This window comes from Myotis nattereri, assembly GCF_964212035.1.
Source record: "Myotis nattereri genome assembly, chromosome: 7".
Classification (NCBI taxonomy): domain Eukaryota; kingdom Metazoa; phylum Chordata; class Mammalia; order Chiroptera; family Vespertilionidae; genus Myotis; species Myotis nattereri.
In genome coordinates this window covers 43,463,536-43,482,295 of record NC_138082.1, presented here as the reverse complement: position 1 = coordinate 43,482,295, position 18,760 = coordinate 43,463,536, and the positions used below count along the sequence as shown (strand labels likewise).

General features: G+C 32.8%; 1 protein-coding gene across 1 annotated transcript in view; it reads right to left on the bottom strand.

Annotated features, from left to right (window-relative positions):
* Nucleotides 1-18,760, bottom strand: part of ATF2 (activating transcription factor 2) — an 82,103-nt gene that overhangs the window by 20,951 nt on the left and 42,392 nt on the right. The window contains exons 8-11 of the mRNA XM_081096078.1: nucleotides 18,340-18,518; nucleotides 17,709-17,823; nucleotides 15,509-15,595; nucleotides 1,398-1,547 (exon numbers count right to left, since the gene is read on the bottom strand). Coding sequence (XP_080952204.1) covers nucleotides 1,398-1,547; nucleotides 15,509-15,595; nucleotides 17,709-17,823; nucleotides 18,340-18,518 — 531 coding nt within the window. The remainder of the gene's footprint in view (nucleotides 1-1,397; nucleotides 1,548-15,508; nucleotides 15,596-17,708; nucleotides 17,824-18,339; nucleotides 18,519-18,760) is intronic.

The window sequence follows — 18,760 nt, the reverse complement described above, 5'->3', positions numbered from 1 at the left end:
ATATTTTATTTACTTCATCCTTCTAACCTACAGCAGGGTTTTTTTACTTTTTATTTTACTCATTTGGCTGAATAAGAAAGAACAGTTGTTTTTTTTTTTAAATTGACAACTAAGTTATTACAGCAAAGGCTAAATCCAAGTATTATAAGTGAAAGCTATTATGTACATTTGTTGTATTTTTACACCTAACGAGAACTCGAGGCTAATTAGAGGAGTATGTACTTCCTCCTCTCCCTTCTTTCATTGATTCATTCATTCCACTTCATTAAATGTGTGTGTGTGTGTATATATATATACATATATATATATGTATATATATATATGTATATATATATACACACACACACATATATATATACACACACACACACACACATACATATACTATTCTAGAAACTAGAGATACAGCAGTGGAGCTTTCATCTAATATAGTAAAATGTAAAGATATAAATGAAAGTTAGATCCATGGAAACTATAGCTAGTATAAGAAAATAAATTATATTCATTTCTTTTCTTTTAAATAAACTTTTAAAGCTGTAAAAACCATACTGAGCTTGCAGACCATACAGAAAAACAGCACTGGGGTTCATTTGGACTGAGGGCCAGCTTGCTAACCCCTGAATTATGACATTAAAACACACTTACTTACTTTCCCTCTCTCCGACACTTAGTAAAGTTGTTTAGTGGATGACAACCACAACTACATTCCACTTTGTTGTAAGTTTCATAAAGATAAAATGTAATTATCTAAATACCTATGCTTAGGAGGCATTCTAAAACTTGCTGTTCACTTGTGTTTCTTTAAATGGAAAGTTCTGCTTTTTAATGCCAATGCTAATTCTTTAAGTAGAGAAGATAAAAGCTCTTGAGTTCTGAAATATTTAACAGAAATACAGTAACCCTTTACACTATAGAAATATACTGTAAACATACAAAAATATCAATCACCTAATAGGCAGTCCAGAACTAGAGAGAAGTAAAAAGGGCCTCTAATACAAACAACTGCTATATGGCATATCTTTTCCTTTGGTGATGTTTCACAAATTTTAATTAAATAATTGTTTTATTTATGTGAGTAATATAATACATATATACATTACTTGAATAAAATCAATAGCAAATATGTTTCCTTAAAAGTACTGATGGATATTGTGCTATATCAGACCAACATACATATAGGGTGTTCTATGCAGTAATAACTGCTCAATGGACTGATGGACTGGACTGATTTTATTTATTTAATATTTGAACTACCTTTTTCTAAGATTTCTGATATACTTTTGGAATAACAATATAACCAGAAATAATTTTTTTCAAAGTATATAGTCATTTAAGTTACACTGTATTTGCTTTTTTAAGGATGATAGAGTGCTGAATGATAAAAACAACACACCTACCGGAGTTTCTGTAGTGGATGTGGCTGGCTGTTGTAATGACTGTGGTCGAGATTCCTCTGATTGAGTCCTAGCCAATCCGCTACCGTGACCCTTTACAGTATCGCCATTGGTCACAGGAGGATGTTGCTGGGTCAAAGCAGCTTTTAATCTCTGAAATGCAAACACCAATTTTTTTAAAATTCTCTACTTTCCACCCAAATCCAACTCCTAACATACTCTTTGGTCAAACAAAAGAGATATTTGTAAAGGAAGGCATAAATTCATTCAGCTTCAAAATTAGCTCTGATTAATCATAATTCATTGCATTACTAAGATCACTATAAATATCAATAAGATAAACAAAAGGACCTTTGGAAAGCTTCCCTGAGTCTTTTTGTCTAGTACTACTAGAGAATTCTGAACTTTCTTGTTCCTAATCAATTTTGAGAGTGAAAATTAACACTACTGACTGAAAATAACTGTTCAACTAAAATAAACAACATAAGTTAATTATGTACACTTTCACCTATTTCCCCCACCCCATTATTGTAGCCTATATCCCAATATTCTCAGGTTCTTAGTTTCTTAGACCAAAAATCTCTTCTTTTCCAGATATGGGCCATGTGATCCCTGCAAGCAACTCTAATGTCAGTGCTTACTGAGACAATGACTTGATGTTGCATTTTTTCTTTAGGCCACTACACTATCTATCTGTCAGGCTAAACCTCCTCTGAGAACCTACAGCTGGTTTTGTCTCCCTTAAGTCTTCCTAGTCTCCAGTAAGCAGAACTACGTCTAAGTCTATCCCTTCCACTATGTTCCATTTCACCAGTTAATTGGACTGTACCTGACCCACTGTCAGGGCGTGGTAGGTCTAGTGTTAGAATGAGGCCCTAGACATTTATGGCTACCTCTTCATAAAGACACAATTTGAATAAAGTTTATTATTTTATCAGTAAAAAGTGTCATATGTGATATATTATCTCCCCAATCAGACAGTAAGCATTCTAAGAGCAGAGATTAACTTATATATATTTATTTGCATCCCTTTTAGCAGATGGTATATTATTGATTTGTGTCATAGATGAAAAAAATACATTTGCTAATAAATAGAAATTGGTTTCTTCAGTGAACATGACATGTGATTTTGGGGGGTAGTTTTATTGTTATGATCTGTAAATTTGAAATAATTAGCATACTATAATTGAATTATATATCTTAGTGATGAAAGAGACCTCAGGAACCTAGGAGACCTGTAACTATTATTGCTGATAATATTCTTATTAACTGAGATATAGTCCTCGAGCCCAAAATAAAGTTTTCTCACAACATTTGATGCAGAAAGATGTCAATTACATTTTCCTAAGATCCACACTCAGGTGCAAATTTTAGGAGAGAGGCTACAAATATTGGTATGAGAAGTGTGTTGCCATCTATCCAGTGCTTCCCAAACTTTCTAGAAGTTAACTGCTTGGATATTACATGCTAAAGCAGATTCTTGGTAACCTTTCTCTCTCCCTTCCCTGGATATAGCAGAAAGGGGTGGGTAAGCAGAAAGGGGTGGGTAAGCGAGAAGAACTTTTGAAAAAGGCTCCCAAATAAATGATTCTAGTACAACTGCTTTCATTCATGCCAACTAAGAACAATTTAGAAAATTTGACAACTATTCAAAAAGCTGAAGTTTCTTTATTTTCATCTATGCATATCTTACCTTCTATAAATGATCCAGATCCCTTAACTACTGAAGCATATATGAAAAGATTAACAAAATTTCCACTAGGCAATAATTATACCTGGACAACTGGTTAGTGGACATTTTCTCTTTACTACTAATCGTTGTAAATTCTGAGTATGATTTAAAGAACAAAGTCAGCAGTTTAAAAAATGTTTTACTGAGGAATAAGTTACTTACAATAAAATGAACTCATTTTAGTGTACAGTTTTGAGTTTTAACAAGCACATATAGTTGCTGAACCACCCCCTACCGTCAGAATACAGTACAGTTCTATTACCCCCCAAATTTCCCTCATGCTCCTTTCCTGTCATTCTCCCCTCACACACCCAGCCTCTGAAAACCACTAATCTGTTTTCTGATCCCGAAAACTTCACCTTTTCCAGATTACCATGTAAATGGAATTGAATCCAGTTTCTTTCCTTTAATATAATGTACTTGAGATCCATTCATGTTGTGTTCAATTAGTTTCTAACAGGACAGTATCCCAGTTTGACAGATTAGGAAACCAGAGATCATTTGCCCAGTCACACAGCCATTAAGCTAGTTCAAATCCTGGATTTGTCTAAAAAAAAAAACACACCATAAGGAGTGATCAAGAAATAAAACCTGAGCCTGGCCCAATTGGTGGGGCTCAGTGGTTGAGCGTCGACCTATGAACCAGGAGGTCATGGTTCGATTCCCGGTAGGGAACATGCCAAGTTGTGGGCTTGATTCCTGGTGTGGGGTGTGCAGGAGGCATCCACTCAATGATTCTCTCTTATCATTGATGTTTATATATCTCTCTCCCTCTCCCTTCCTCTCTGAAATCAATAAAATATATGTAAGGCTGGATGGCTTACTGCTTCAAAAGACAACCACAAAGGATTAGGATTGCCAAGTCTGATATTGCAACTGCTAAAGCCACACTATCTGAGGATCAGGTAGGTTTCTTGCTTCCTTCCTGACAGAGTACTTCTTTATGAACTGCCAAGAGCACAACAATATGTAAAGTCATAGTATCTTCACTGGTTAGTATACATAATGTATGCTATATACATATTTGTATACATGTTATACAACTGCAAAGACAATGTTCAGAATTTAATTCTGCCTCAAACTATCCATGTGACTCTCAACAAATCATTTCATCTTTGAGTCTCAGTTTCCTTACCTGTACAACTGGGAATGAATAATGATAACTTCCTTGTAGCGTTAAGGTAAAGATTAAGTATAATATGCAAAAGTACCTGACTCATAAAAGGATTTCTCCAATGTCAGCTTTCTTATTTCTTCAAAAATGGCCTCTATTTTCTTTGCATAAATGTGTGGGTGGTGATGCCAAAGAATCAGGGGAGTTCCTACACTTTTGTATTTTCAAAATGTACTTAGGAAAAATTAACTTAAGGGTCATCTTAAGCACTGGTTTAGCCTCAGACATATTTTATTATGTAAATACACTGCATCTTTCAGAATTCAGATAATGTAAAATTCTTAGTTCATCCCTTATTTTTATTTTTCCTCTTTCTTAAACAAGCAGAACTAAGCAACAACATTAGTGACTAAGAAACAGAAACTTGGGATAATATGGCAATGGATGAATTAAAAATAAAATCAGGTAAGTGACCAAAGCAGTAGTTGGCTTTGGGAATGCTTAGGCTAAATGGTCAAAGAAGAATTAAAAGTAGAAAGATAGCAGTTTAAAAGTGTGGGTCATATAAACAGAACAAAGGAGGAGAATCTGGAGAGGTGGTCACTCTGCATCAAAATACAATAAACAGTGCCCAGACTAGTGTTAGGTTAGGGCTTTCATTTCTGGATATAAAAGGTGCATAAATATAAGTAGCTGTTGAGATGTGAAACTTGGTAAAATCATGTATTGGTAAAACATTTTTATAAGTCCTTAGGTAGAAAACAGAATTGAAGAGCACTTAAAGTTTTATAGAGAGGAGCTTAACTCTTAGAATTAATGAAATATAGTAACTGCACATAGGAGACTCTGAAGTACATAAACATCACTCTCTTGAATAATCTTTAGTAGGGCAAGTAACTACCTTCCAGAGCACTTAGAACAGCATCAGTATTCATTCATTATCCTCTCTTGACTGCCCCAGGGTATACAGTACTCATCCAGTGAAGAAGCTCTAATGTTTGCTCCATGCTGTTACATTGATTACAATGAGTCTGACTTGGAAAGTGTGCCACTGAGTATAAAATTTTAAAAAAAGATTTTCAAGGGTTAATTAACACTGCCCTGAAATGCAGATTTTTAAAAACAGCAATAAATATACATGTAAATCAAAAATAATTAGAATGGGTTAGGTAAAAAAAGTTGTCACTAAATATGATTCATATAAATTTTACAATTGTATTAGGATATCTACAATCCACCCATATATATAAATATATATTTGCTAGAGACAGTTTAAAGAAGGACAAATACTTTGGATCAAAAATTAATTTAAAAATATAAATATAATGGGTGTTTATTTTACAATTTAATTTTTGAGCTAGCACAGATACTGGACATCAATTAGTTCAATTACCATCTTTCAAACAAAGAAATGAAGGCCCAAGAGTGAAGTTAATTCCCAGAATCATAGACTGAATTAGAAGCAGAGCCAGGATAAGAAATTCTGTCTGTTGACTCTTAGTTCATTAAACATATTTTAAACAAAAGTTTTCCAAACTAGAGCTTTTGTCTAATATTTAGTATTCTATGCATATTAGGATTCAATAAGAAATCAGACATTGGTCAATCCATTGCTAAGATCAAAATTTCTTGCAATAAATATAAGGTTGAAAATTCAACAAAATTAAATATTTAAAAGTCTATATTTTCCAACATGTACAATAAAACACTGACATAATTTTAATTTTAAACTCAAGATATATACCTCATTTGGGATAAAATGAAAATATCTTTATTTCTATAATTCTAAGCAGACTAATGCTTGAATGTTTAGAATTAGTTTTTAGCAATGCAAAATTCAACTACTATATTAAAAACGTTTTTTTTTCCCCTACAGAGATAGTCAGAGATAGATTGTTGTGCTGATCTGACATTCACTTTAAGAGGTAATCTGCTAAAAATAATTTGCTATTCAAATTCTACGTTATATGTTGTATTATTGAAAATAAATTTTATCACATCTGTCAGAACTTAGTAGGAACAAACTACTCCATCATAGTACAAAGAAAAAACAATGTTCTCTAGAAACAATTTATGAAAAAGTCAGATCCATATTTCATATGTGCCACAAAAGCTCATCAGAGTAATAACCCTCCTTCTCCTGGGTGTTATCCTACCATCTGCTGCTCTATTACTTATCTTTATTTTGCAACTAATTAACAGCATAATCTTCTAAATTCAGCAAGTTAATTATCATTATTGTGGTCTTTGCAGCATCATCAGTCCTCATGAAGTCTTGTCTCCCCTCCCCCCAGAGAACATATGAAAATGAAGTAGGTTGGGAGAGAGTCTGCTTCTTTGGAGCAGGCTCATTAGGTGTTTGCTGATTAGCTTGGCATGCAGAGGCAGGTCAGAAGAATTCTGCTGAACATGAGGTTCCATGCCGGGCCTAACTAAGTTAATGTACGTTTGTGAACATTTGCCAAGATGCCCTCTGTCAGCTCTCAGTAGAAACCCCCTGCAGAAAGCCTACTGGCTACCCACTGTGTTTAAAGATATTTCTCAGTTTGTCACACAAGTCTTAAAGGAATCATTCTGGAGAATACCACTTAGGTAGCTTACCATATCTTAAACAAAACTCCTATTTGATTAACATTCAGAAGATTTACTTTTTTATTACAAATATTACATAAGAAAATTGTTCTACCAGAAGGGTAACAAAGATAGCAAATATCTATGGTTTATGTGTTTAATGACAAACAAAATCCCTATACCTAAATTTGGTAAGATACAGTGCAATTTTGTAGGAAATAGGTCCTATTAATTTTTGTGTAGTTTAAAAAAGTACTAGATAATCTTATATCTGTGGCCCCCCACCTACATTTTTTTTTTACCACTCTTACTTCTCCAAAGTTTTATTTTAGAGTCCTTAAAATAAATTTTAAAAAGCGCTTGCTCTGAAGAAATTGCTTTAGTAGAAAAGGAGGACCTCATGTCAATATTTATAGTGGACACAAACACAATGCATAATATCTTCCTATAAGCACTAGGCTTCTGAAAATCAAGGCCCCACAGAAGCATCCTTAACTACCTTAGAATATAAATACTCTTCTCTTCAGCTACATGGGCTACTCATTTTATGTGTTCCAATGCTGCTGTTTATCTTACATTATTTTTAAGCCACAGATCATTTTCGTAGAATCAGCACTGCTATAGTATTTAGCATGTCATTCACAGATTGTGACCACAAAGGTAAAATGAATCCTAAAGAGACATGCAGAACCAAACAGAGAGGATACTCTACATATTTTCAGAGATCTGAAAAAACAAACAAAACAAAATCCAACTGAAGTACTGAAAGAAGAAATTCTAAGTTTTATTAGGGGGCTGGAGACTGGTGAACAGTCAGGAAAATTAATTATGAAATGTACAGGAGAAGTGACTTGGAACCACTCATTTGGAAAGCATGGATTTGGAGTTCTATCACTGATGGAGGAAAGAATCAAGTCCCATGACCACTTATCTGGTCATTGAGAAATTTTGAATATTCTATATACTGGGATATGAACCTAGTTTCGATTTTCTTCAGTTGGGATGATCATTTCTTCATTTGGTAAGTCTTTTTAGTTTTAGCTCTCTGAAGCTTAAAAAAATAAATCTATGACACAAACACTTTAATTCAAATTTAGAAAAAATAAATCTGTACCTATTTGGTATTTTATGTTCTAAAAGTACCTAAAATAACAGAGTATCCTTGGATTTCAATTTAAAATGGTTAAGATTGATTTATTCCTGTGATTTTAGTTAAAGAGCTAAAATAATCTTATTAAGCCTCTAAATCAATCATACAAGAGTATTTTTAAAAATCATGCCTCTTTGGTTATTATATGCATATTTGCATAATCCATGGGCAAGACAATAACGTGGTGAAGGGGGGGAGAGGGGGCAGGAACTGGGTGGAGGCAAGCAATGGGGAAAAATGGGGAACATCTGTAATACTCTCAACAATAAAGATTAAAAACATAAAAACCATACCTTATTCTATCTGTTAAGTTTAATTAAATTTAAAGGTTATTAAGTACTTGGAAAAGTTGTTAGATAACTGAGGTACCCATAGAGAAAATGGGATAATTAAGTTATAAAGTTTAATAAAGATGTTTAACATTATGTTTTAAGCTCTTTAAAAGTGATAATTATATAATTAGATTTGTAAATTGGTCTTGAGAACTTATAAAAGAACTAAATTTTAAACTTTAATAAATCTAGTATTATTTTTTAAAAGTAGTCCCTGAAAAAATATTTTTTGTGCACAAAAGTCACCATCAAGGGAATAAAAAAAATCAAAAACAAAAAACATCTAATTGATATGATAAAATCCTGTCAGTACCTGTTGAAAAACATAATGGCCTTCTTAAATTTAGGTAAGAAGGTAAGACTTTTTTTTTTTTTTTTTATAGGTTTTTCTTTTCAGAGAGGAAAGGGAGAGAAATATCGAGGTGAGAGAGAAACATTGATTGGCTGCCTCCTGCATGCCCCCTAATGGGGACTGAACCTGCTATCCAGGCATGTGCCCTGACCATGAATTGAACTGGCGACCTTTTGGTGCACTGGACAATGCTCAACCAACTGATCCACACAGGCTAGGGCAGGTAAGACTTTCTTGACTCTCTTGATGATCACAGACAACATTTGCATAAATAAGTAAATAAATGAATAAATAATCTCAAAATGTCAGATTACATCCGAATTTCTTGATATGCAAGAAATATTTGTTAAATAAATAACAATCAACAGAAATAACTGTTAAATGAGACTGAAGCAAAATATATAAACACGAATTTATAAAAACAAACTATTTCTGGTTAATCCCTAAGGTTGGTAGATTCATTTGTCCTTCTAACCATATGTAAGTATAGCTGATGTTGATGATAATGACATACAAGCACTGAAAATTCTTAAACAGATACTGAATAATGTTTATTCTATGTTACTAAGACAGGGTAAACAGACTAATAATATTTGGTAAAAGTACCAAACCAATAGTGAAGTGTGAAATAAAATAATTTATGTACAATAAAATAAACGCAATTAATCAGAATTCCTTTAGCATTCCAGGCAATTGATATTTTATTACCAGTTCATGTTACCTGAACAGCATGGCAACATCTATTGTTTTCACAAACTAGCCAGAGAGCTATGATATATTAGAAAATGGAAATAAAGGACAAATATATCAAAGTTGGTATGTTACCAAACCACAGTAATTAAAATATAAATAAATAAAACATAAAAGAGGAAAGCTTCAAAATATTTGGAAATTATAAAATATACTTCTTTTTACTTAATCTAAATTTTATTTATAAACAATTAGAGGCCTGGTGCATGAAATTCATGCACGGGTAGGGTCCCTAGGCCTGGCTGGTGATCAGGGAGGATCAGGTTCCCCGCCTCACCACCTCCTCCTTTCTTCGCTCCCTCAGCACCCCACTGCCACCGCTGGTTGCCCGCCATGTTCCGTGCCGCCTCCTGGTGGTCAGCACACGTCATAGCGAGCAATTGAACTCTGGTTCTCTCAGTTGAACTCCCAAGGAGACACTTTGCATATTAGCCATATATATCCCCTATTACAGTTATGAAGATTGAGATAACAGCCAGATAAGATCAACTGAGGTAATTATCCAGAGAAAGTTATAAGCCAAATAGATAGCTGAGCTTCAAGGGTAGGTAACAAATATTTTCTTCTAAATAATTATTGTTGTTTGTGAACCTTGGAAAATAAAGTCTTGCTTCTCATTCTGCTTCCAATTCCACTTATTCTAATATAGACAAGGAGCGCTATGAAAATGAAAGAGACCTGAGATCCAAAAGCAGATGCTCGCTGATATTGTCAAGAAGCTACCAGTTTACACAAGAACTGGGAGTGGAGGTCAGTTCATCTAAAATTAACTAGAAAGGCAGATTAGCAAGTATCTCAGAAAGTCTGTCATATATATCCTCAGGCTAGTCCTTTTTCTCCCTGTCTTTTGAAAAACACTATGGAGTCTTTCTCAACATTTTATTATAAAAAATTTTATACATTTTTTATATACCTAAGATGGAAAAATCATACAATAAACATCTGCATACCCACTACAACCTACTGACATTTTACTATATTGCTTTATCACACACTGTTCACAAACCCATCTCTCTATCCATCATTCATAAAGCCAACTTATTTTTTGGTGCATTTTAAGTAAGTAGCAAATGTACATATTCAACTAAATATTTAACATTCTTTTGAGGCTGAAATATAGATATAAAAACATGCACAAATTGTTAGTGTACCATTCAGTGTTTCCACAAATGTACACACTTGTGTAATTAAAACCATACCCCAGAACCTTCTCTCATGTTCCTTCCCACTATTCTGATATTCTTTCATCATAGATTAGTTTTACCTGCTCTAGAATTTATATAAATGGATTTGTTAAAAATACTGAAATAGAAAAAAAAAGAGTGAGAGAAATAATTCTGAAATATCTTATTAGAAAAAGGGCTTAAATAGAAATCTAGTTGATTAGATAAATACATCTTATACAGGACTATTAAATTCTTCAAAACTTAAAAAAAGAAATGCAGATTGTTTGAGATTTCACGAGAAACCAGAAATCTAGATTTTCATGTGGAAATAGTTAAAAATTAGTAACAAGTGAAAAGTTTTCACACACAGAGATCAAACAAAATATAACTTTGAACCCAATACGTCCAATATACCTCTAGTTTGTAACCACTGTTCTATCACATCGTTCTGTTTTCTACTGCCAGAAATTATATAATTTCCTGTCTGTCTCCTTTTCACCACATATCAGTATGCCTGGAGATTAAAAAAATAATCATAATCACCATATGGCATTAATGCTCTAAGAAAATTAATAGCAAGTCCTTAATATCATCTAATACCCAGATCATATTAAAATTTCCCCAACTGTCATATGGGACCTTAATAAATATTTGTTAAATAAGTAAATGATAAATGAAGATAAATAACTAAAAGTATACTTCCCAAAGTTTTTAAACAATTTTCTTTATAGTACCATTAGAGCAATTTTGTCAAAAGAGCCTTACTCTTCAAATTTTAAAAAGCAAGTAACTGGTTCAGCTAGTATCGTTCTTGTCATACAGATAAAAACAGTAAAACTCCACAGTGGATATTTACCCAAGGAAAGACATGTTTCTCCACAAATACTTGTACAAAAATGTTCATAGCAGATTAACTCATAATATATAAACACCAAAAACAACCCAAATGTTCATCAACAGGTGAGTGGATAAACAAACTATGATCTGTTTATACAATGAAATATTATTCAGCAATAAAGGGAATGAAATATACAACTATCAGTAAGTCTCAAAAGCACTATGCTGAACACAAGACAGACACAACAGTAAATACCGTGTAAATCCATTTATACAGTTCACTTTTAAATATCCCATAGCTCAAAGAAGAAATCACAAGGGAAATTAGAAAATGAATAATTAAAATATGGATTATCAAATTTGTGTGCAGAGAAAAACATAGTTTTAAATGCGTATATTAAAAGGTAAAAAGATTTAAAGCAATAATCGAAGTTTCTACTTTAAGAAGCTAATAAAAGATAAGCAAACTAAACCCAATTAAGTAGGTGAAAGGAAATATTAAAAATAACAGTAGCAATCAATAAGTACAAATAACGCAGCTGGTGTGGCTCAGTGGTTGAGCATATAGGAGGTCACAGTTAGATTCCCAGTAAGGGCACATGCCCAGGTTGTGGGCTCAATCCCCTGTGGGGTGTGCAGGAGGCAGTCAATCAACGATTCTCTGTCATTGATGTTTTTCTATCTCTCTCTCCCTCTCTTCCTCTCTGAAATCAATAAAAATTTATTTACAAAAATAATAGTACAAATATACTAAGAAAAGGCAAGTTACAGACTAAGAATATATTTGTAAAAATTTTGTCTTTAGTATATATAGAAAGAATTCATGTAACACAATAAAAGACAAGTAACCCAATCTAAAAATGGGCAAAATATATCACAAAAAAGTCTAGTCAAACTGGAAATGCAAATAAAAACCACAAGATTCTGCTATATGATCATAGAATGTCTACAAGAAAAATGGTAACAAAACCAAATGTTGGAAAAATGTGGGAACAACTGGAATTCCCATACATTGCTTGTGGGAATGTAAACCTCTGGAAAAAGCTCTGGCAGTTTCTCATAAAGTTAAATGAATACCTGTCTACTCTTTGGTAGATAGACCAAATGAAAATATACATCCAAAAAATTTATATAAAAATGTGCATAGTTATTTCAATCACAGTAGCTAAACAATAAAAGTCATTCAAGTGCCCATCAACAAGAGAATGAATAAAAAATTGTGGTATATTCTATTCATACAATAGATACTAACTTATCAATAAAAAGAAGCAAACTGTGATACACTCAACAACATGGATAAATCTCACAAACGCATGCTGAGGTGAACACAATATATATTTATTCCATTTACATGAAGTTCTAGAACTAATTGTTGGCGACAAATATCAGAACAGTTGGGGGAGGTGAACTGATTGGCAAGGAAAATAAACTTTATGGGTAGAAGTTAATGTTCTATACCATAATAAGGATGTTACATGAATGTACTTATCAAAACTGTACAGTTAAAACTGGTTCATTCCATTGTATGTATATTTTACATTGAAAAAGCCTATTAAAAATAATTGAATGGGAGTAGGGAGTGGTCTCTGGTATAGATAAAATACAAATAATAGTTATACTGCTAATAATTGAAGGTGGGTGATGGGTATGTGGGGATTCATTATATTATCCTGTTTACTTCGTCTATGTTTGAAATTTTCCATAATGAAAAGTTTCAAAAAGGAAAGACTAATTTCTGAGTCTTATTTAATTACAGAAGGACAAACATCTATTATCCCAATTAAAATAGGCAATCATCTAAATATAGCTATTTCACATTAGCAAATTTCTAATAAGAAATATCTGGATCATTAAATTTGAGTGGGGCAACCTGTGACTCCCCATGCTATTTTGGGGGCCTTCATCAATGACTGTTTTCCATATATAAATCTGTGAATGTTACAGCTTTGGTATTTTTTAATATACAAGCACACAAAACGCTTTTATTCTTATTAATTTAATTTCCTGGTGACTTAATAGAGAAAGTTATTTAGGGAAGTGCTAAATTTAATAGTTTCTACAAATATGGCCTACTCTTGTAAGTCAAGAGTTTTTTTTTTTAACTTGATTTGTTCCTTTTGAATTAATTTGTAAGAAAGGAAGCCCACTGAATATGTAAAAATATTTTTAGATGTAATGCACAATATGATCTCTTTAGCTTCCATTTCTATTCTCAGTTCTCACTAATAATTTTTTTATTAGTATGATATGTTTAAAGTAAAAATCGTAAATAAAAAACATTCCCAGTGAAGCTCTTTGGCTATCAAGTAAAGATTCGTCTTAGTATTTCCAAAGTTTTGACCTAAACATACTGTTATGTGACACATTTCCTTCTCAGATTTTCAAGTTCTCTCACCACAATCAACAACCAGCTAATTTTTGCATTCCTCAACCACCTATTTAGTTCGTTCAGATGGTGTGTAAGTTTTATTGTTAAAAAGTTATCATGTGACAATTTCAGATTGATTACTTGCACTAATGGAGATTAGCAATAAAAAATTTAAAGCCTTGCAATATAGAATAACATTGAAGTGAAGCAAATAACAGGTGCCTAGTAACTATATATCTATTGACTAGAGGCCTGATGTACGAAATTCGTGCAAGGGGCTCGGCCCTCGCAGCTTTGGCTGGCCCTCACAGACCTTCACAACCTTGGCTGGCCCTTGCAGCCCCGGCTTCGTCAGGAAGGTCGTTCAGCTGTTCGGTCTAATTAGCATATTAGCTCCTTATTATATAGGATTATACAGGATTTCCTAATGATACATTCATTAATTGCTGTTAAGAAGAAACTGCCCTGAAGTATTTTAGACTGTAGAAGGGAGAATCACACTGATTTAAAAAAGATGATGACAATGCATAGAAGAGGCACTGTATTGTATAGCATTTGGAAAACAAGCCTAGCTGCTGGCTACCCTGCAAGCTGATGGTGGTGGGAAAGGAAAGACACTCCATTCTTATTCTGGAATCATGGCATAACGCAAAGGTGAGTGGTGTATACTCTATTCACTTATTTGTTGGCTTATGGGCCCTGTAAGGTCTCTTCCTGAAGCTGTGATAGAAATCCACACTTTCTTGGTGCAAGCTCAAAGAAACTGCTGTCTTCACCCTCACCCCACAAATCATAGTCAGTTTACCATGGTCCTGAGGCCCAGGGTTAGGGAACTGGACAGCTAATAAAATAGACCACACACACAGAGTTAGCTCAGTGATGTCATTGAGCACACCTAATTGTAGAATAATCCCCAAAAATATTCTTGGGGATATCCTCTGAAAGAACAACATGAACTGATATGCATTTAAGACTTTCTTAAGTCTTACTACCCTTTGCTTCAAAGGTTCACAACTTAAGTGAGAAGAGAAAACATTTGTTCTCTGCCAAAGCCATGATTCAAAATTCTGGCTTTGTTATCCTTCAGGGATTATGACAAAGCCTCTTAGGGAATTCATTTATATATAATATAAAGTAGGATTTAAAGTCATTTTAAGTAAAGACATTAGATGGAATTTAAGACATATGAAGGGTAGAATTAAAAAAAAAAAGGGCAACAACTGCAGGTCTTCTAGCAAGAGCACTAGCAAATTTAAAGGATATGGGGCTAAGAGAAACCCCAGAAATCTAAGTTTAATCTGTTTGTTTTACAGATGAAGAAACTGAGTCCAGAAAAGTTAAAGTGGCCTGGTTAATGGTAATGAATAGCAGGGTTAGGATTAAAATGAAGACACATGTCTCCTGACTCCTAATCTGCCGTTCCTTCCTTAAACAGCAATAATTTCTCAGTATCTGAAACACAACTCAAAAATATGATTTTCCTTTATATATTACGTGCAATGGTGACTAATTGTGTACTATTTCAAAATTACTGTCAATACTGTTCTACAAATGTATATCACTGTTTAAAACCACTTATCAGCACTGCGTTCAGGTGATTAGACCTAGTTTCAGCTGTAATATTCATAGCCTCCACCAGGAGGGCAGTTTGCTTAAAAAAAGATACAAGCAGAAACCAGACAAGAAAAAAAAATCTCAAAATCAGCTCAAGAAATGGACAGAACAAATAAAATGTTGTTTACCATTTTTGCTTCTGACTGTACTGGTTGAGGAGAAGAAGGACCTGGAATTCCTGGAACACTAGGCACCATGGTGACTGGTCGAACGAGCTATGAAAAAGATATTAAAAATAATTGCTAGAAAACATATTAAAAATGAGATTTGTACTTTATTTGCACAATGGCTGCTATAATAATTTGAGACTTCAAATCAGAAACTATATCTAAATCCTTATTGATCTTAGATCCTGATTTACTTTCAAAAGTTATCAATTTCTAAGACATTTGCTTTGCTAATCTTCATTCAACTTTCACAATTTTTTAAAATCGTTCCTTTTTATAGAAACTCACAGTATCCAAAGTGATTGATGCAAAACTTCTCACATATCTGCCACACTTACATTCTGAGGTGAAAGGAAATGTCAAAACTTGTGACAAATAGGCATGAAAAATAATTTCAACACTGAATTGTGCTTTTCTAAAATATATAAAAATAGCCTAATATATTAATATACTGCATGATATAAAAAAAGAATCTAATAACCTCTAATTTCTCTAATAACCTAGAACAGATTTTTCAATTTTGTTTTTTGCCTTTTGTTTTTGAGCTAGTATCAACACTGAGTGATTAGTTATTGTGTAACTAAAGTATACCTCTTTTTCTTTTCTTTTCTTTTCTTTTTTTATTGATTTTTTACAGAGAGGAAGGGAGAGAGATAGTCAGAAACATCGATGAGAGAGAAACATCGATCAGCTGCCTCCTGCACATCCCCCACCGGGGATGTGCCCGCAACCCAGGTACATGCCCTTGACCGGAATCGAACTTGGGACCCTTCAGTCCGCAGGCCGACGCTCTATCCACTGAGCCAAACCGGTTTCGGCTAAAGTATACCTCTTTTTCATTTCAGTTTCTTTCATTAGTTACATTTCACAGGATAATACATAATCTCAAATGCAGGGCAAGAATGTTTCCCCTTCAAAAATATCCTCAGAAAAGAGGAAGTAGTCACCTTATATTTAGTCTTTATAAAGTCTCCCAAATAATGAATTTGAAGAGCAAAGTTCTATTTGAAGAGCACATACATAGTCAAGATGATTTCAATCAATGCTAATCCTGGATACTTTAAATAGCACTTAGGAGAATTAATTAATGAAAATAAATATTTAACATTAATTTCAGTAACATTATGGGGAATATTCTCACCAAAAGTGTTGGATGTTACTATAAGTAGGCTTTTAAAAATTTTTTTAAAGCTATGCAATAAATGATTATATGGTACTAATCAGAAATATGTACCTACAAGGTGAAAAAAGAAACTCTCTTTTTATTATATGAATGAGTATTAGAAATTGGGATAAGACTTCCAGAAAGAGAATACTAAATTCAAAAAGTATTATATTGAAACTTCTTAGGTAAAAACGAAAATAATGTGTTTTGAAAAATTGTGCCAGATATCTTAAAAAGTCACTCTAATGATGCAAACTTTAATACTGAAGAGACATTTGCAGAGTTTGAATAAAACTGTTTTATGAATGTGAAAATAGGAAAAAAAGCATTATTTCTAACTTACATAATTCTAAAGAATGTGCTTTTAAATATTCACTAAATTATTAAATATTATAATTAGATATTTAACTACTATCTATATCTTTTAAATTTTATATAATTAACATGCCCCTCAAACAACTTTATTTTTATTTTCCCATTAGAAAGGTGAGGGACTATTGTTTTAGACTGTTTAGATTTTCACATACTTGAATTGCAAAAATAATTCTATAAACCCAACTTGACCATAAAATTCACAAAGAGTGTTTTTATAAATAATTTCAACAATATCTGAAATACCATGGAGTTAGTTACCTGACAAGTGTTCTAGTATAAATATCCTCTTAAAGAATAGAAATCTGTGTTAATATTTGAATTCTACAAATCTAAGTCAAATTAAAATGGGTTGACTAGGAATAATGTTCTCAGTATTAAAAATACAAGGAAAACAATTAAGATTTTTGGAGAATAAAAAGATGTTTTCTATCCAATTATGTTTTTCTTGAATGGTACATGTTATCACTATAAATATCAAAGAGGAAATACTACTTGACACTAATAAATAGTTTGTTGAATTCATTTTCATAAACCAATTAAACAGCCCAAAGGGTATTTTCTGATTACAAAGATAAGTTTTGCTATAAAGAAAAATGTAAATAGTCTAAATCTCAAACTTACTGGTACTGCAGCTGGAACATGCACATTAGAACTTGTAATTGATGCAGGAATAGCAACAGGCATGGTTTGTCCATTGGGAAGATGTAATAGAAGCGGAAATGGACCTGGTACAGGACTAAGAAAAACAAAAAAAGGAAAATTAAAAAGAGTATTTTTATTCCTATTACTGCAGCATTAAAAAAAATTTCTAATCAATGCAAAACAAACTGCAAAATTTATTTTTAATTGCATTTAAAATGCATAATGCATGTAGCAGTGTGGAAAAAATAACAAGAAAAATGGAAAAAGTTGAGGATTTACTTAGGACAATCTCCAATATATTAAATAAGAAAAATCCTTACCAGAAAGCTCTTAAGAGCCTACCTGTCTAAAAAAAATACCATCTAAGTTTTAGGTATTTATTTTCTAATAATATACATATACATATACATATACATACATATACATATACATACACATATACATATACGTGTGTGTGATATATATATATATATATATGACGACACAAGTACTTTTTCTAAAAATCAAAGCATGCAGAATATGACAAACACAAAACTAAGGTCACAATTCAAACTATGAAACAACAAAAACTTAATTCATAAACAGTAATTTGATGGCCCAAATTACTTACACGATTGGCCTATTGGATGATGGTGCCTGGGTGATTACAGTACTTGAGGTTGGTGAAGGTACTGCCTGCTGAATAATTACACTTGAGTCAGAACTTGTAAGCAGCACATTGGGAACTTGTAATGATGCTGGACGAACAATAGCTGATGTTGGCTGTGCAGTTTGTGCCAATGGTACTTCCTATTTAATAATGAGACAGAGAAAGAGTGGAATTTAAAAATGCAAGTCAATTCATGTACCTTAATGAACAGAAAATAACACATTTTGAAAAGTGTCCACAGGATGATACTTAATACCCCCCAAAATAAGTATCTAAAGTTAATTACAAGAAAATTTTAGAAGCAGCTGTAAAGTTTCAAATGCAATGTTCGTATTTTAGTTTAAAAACATCTGAATGGTATTATCAGTACAACTTGTTTTCC